This window comes from Myotis davidii, unplaced genomic scaffold (genome assembly GCF_000327345.1).
Source record: "Myotis davidii unplaced genomic scaffold, ASM32734v1 scaffold609, whole genome shotgun sequence".
NCBI lineage: Eukaryota > Metazoa > Chordata > Mammalia > Chiroptera > Vespertilionidae > Myotis > Myotis davidii.
In genome coordinates, this window is record NW_006300164.1 from 897,633 (window position 1) to 899,971 (window position 2,339).

Consider the following 2,339-nt stretch of genomic DNA (forward strand, 5'->3'; position numbering starts at 1 on the left):
TCACCCCCTCACTCCCCCGGTGCTGTGGGCGCCCCCCTGGAGGCCTCTGCAGCCTCAGGCTTTCCGGGCCTGGGCCTCCCCTCTCGGGCCTCGGGCTGCTCTGGGACCCGGGCTCTGCACCGCCCTCCGCCCCTCGGGTGCTGGGCAGCCGAGACGGTGTCACTTAGAGGCCCACAGTGGGGCCTCCGGAGGGGGGCCTTTAGAACAAACTCAGACATCGTCTCCCACACCCGGGCAGGTGGGCGGGACCCAGTCCTGGTTGCCTCTGCGTCCTGCTCCTGGGACAGGTCCTGGCCCTCAGCCGGGTCTTGGCGAGGTGATGCGGGGCCCTGACCCTCCAAGGCCTGGGAGCGAGAGCCGAGGGCGAGCAGGCCCTCCTCACGCTCTGACCTGCTGCCCGCAGTTCACCTGGTGCCTGGACGCCTGCATCCGGGAGCGCTTTGTGGACAGCAAGCGGGCGCGGGAGCTGCAGGGGTTTCTCGACGGCGTGAAGAAGGGTCAGGAGCAAGTCCTGGGGTGAGGGCTGGCCCTGTGGGTCCTGTCCAGTGTCCAGATGCGCACGCTCTGTCCACGGTGGTGGAGGTTCCAGCGTGTCCGGGGGGCCCGGGCACCCCGTCCCACGGTGGAGACACGACTTTGGGCCGGGCCCCGGGCGGGCTGTCTGCAGCTGTGGGCCTGCCGCGTGCTGGGAGGTGTGGGCCACCCTGGGATGTCTCTGGGACGCGGCTGAAAGGCGGAGTCAGGGTCAGGCCCCCAGAACCAACATGGCTAATTTCCTTGAGAACTTTCTAACTCCTCAGTGTTCTAAGTCAGAGACAGGCTTCAAACTGTGAGCCTTTGGGGAAGGAGAGCAGAGGGGTGGGCTCCCTCCACGTGGAGGGCCGTCTCCCGGGCAGGAGGGAGGCAGCCCGCCCACCCGTGGCTGCCCTCCCTGGACCTGCAGCTTCCACGAATGCTGCTCCTTGCAGGGACCTGTCCATGATCCTGTGTGACCCCTTCGCCATCAGCACGCTGTCCCTGAGCACCGTCCGGCACCTGCAGGAGCTGGTCGGCCAGGAGACGCTGCCCAGGGTGAGTATGCTGTGCTGGCCACAGGCGGCCTTCGGGGACGGGCAGGGCGTGTGTGAGGGGACCAGGACGGCCAGCACCCCACTGAGCGACGAGGGAGGCGGGGGAGAGGGAGGCGCCGGGGTCAGCACTGAGGCCCGTTCTCCGCAGGACAGCCCTGATCTGCTGCTGCTGCTCAGGCTCCTGGCGCTGGGCCAGGGGGCCTGGGACATGATCGACAGCCAGGTCTTCAAGGAGCCCAGGATGGAGGTGTGGGCGGGGCTGTGCCCCGCTGAGCTCCCGGTCCCCCAGGAGGTGGAGCTCATCACCAAGTTCCTGCCGACGCTCATGTCCTTCGTGGTGGACGACTACGCCTTCAACGTGGACCAGAAGCTCCCAGCAGAGGAGAGGGCCCCGGCCGCCTACCCGAGCGCCCTTCCCGAGAGCTTCACCAGGTACCCCTGGGGCTGGGGCCGGGCCTGGGGGCTGGTGTAGGGCGCTCCTTGGGGCGGTGCTCCTCAGGCAGGTGCTCCCACCAGGTTCCTGCAGGAGCAGCGCATGGCCTGCGAGGTGGGGCTCTACTACGTGCTGCACATCACCAAGCAGAGGAACAAGAACGCGCTCCTCCGCCTGCTGCCCGGGCTCGGTGAGCGCAGGAGTCGCTGACTGCCCCCCTACCCCCCGCAGCCAGCTGGCTTCCCCCCAAGTGCACGTCTCCTGGAAGTTGTGGTAAAAAGCGAGGAGCTCTGCTCTCAGACCCTCTGTCCGTATCACCTGCTGTCAGAGTCCTTTCCAGGTGGTGGGAGGCGCCATCAGGTCCCCGACATCAGGGAGCCCCCGAAAGTGAGGAGGCCGCGTCCCTGGGAGGATGGGGGGGTGGGGTGCGAGCGGGAAGAAGAAACCGTGGTCTGAGTGGACCCCTTCCAGTCACCCTGAGCAAGCTCAGGCTGCGTCAGGAAGAAGGGGCTTCTGGGAGCATCGGCTTCCCACGGGCAGGCGGGCCCATGGCCTCGCTGGCTCAGGGCTGGGTGTGTGACAGTGGACAGTCCACTGTACTGGGACCCCAGGCCGAGGGTGCCCCTGCCAAGGGGGGTGCCCCTTGTCAGCCCAGCAAGGTGGGCGAGGGCGGGCTGACCCTGCTGTGCCTGCAGTGGAGACCTTCAGCGACCTGGCCTTCGGCGACATCTTCCTGCACCTGCTCACGGGGAACCTGGCCCTGCTGGCCGAGGAGTTTGCCCTAGAGGACTTCTGCAGCAGCCTCTTCGATGGCTTCCTGCTCACCGCCTCCCCAA

General features: G+C 67.7%; 1 protein-coding gene across 1 annotated transcript in view; it reads left to right on the forward strand.

Moving 5' to 3' along the window:
* NELFB (negative elongation factor complex member B) overlaps positions 1 to 2,335 on the forward strand; it is a gene marked incomplete at both ends in the record, with an annotated part of 6,440 nt that extends 4,105 nt beyond the window's left edge. The window contains 6 exons of the mRNA XM_006776520.2: positions 404 to 516; positions 969 to 1,071; positions 1,219 to 1,317; positions 1,363 to 1,502; positions 1,587 to 1,693; positions 2,199 to 2,335. Of these exons, the coding sequence (XP_006776583.2) occupies positions 404 to 516; positions 969 to 1,071; positions 1,219 to 1,317; positions 1,363 to 1,502; positions 1,587 to 1,693; positions 2,199 to 2,335 (699 nt within the window). The remainder of the gene's footprint in view (positions 1 to 403; positions 517 to 968; positions 1,072 to 1,218; positions 1,318 to 1,362; positions 1,503 to 1,586; positions 1,694 to 2,198) is intronic.
* Between the last annotated feature and the right edge of the window lie 4 nt (positions 2,336 to 2,339).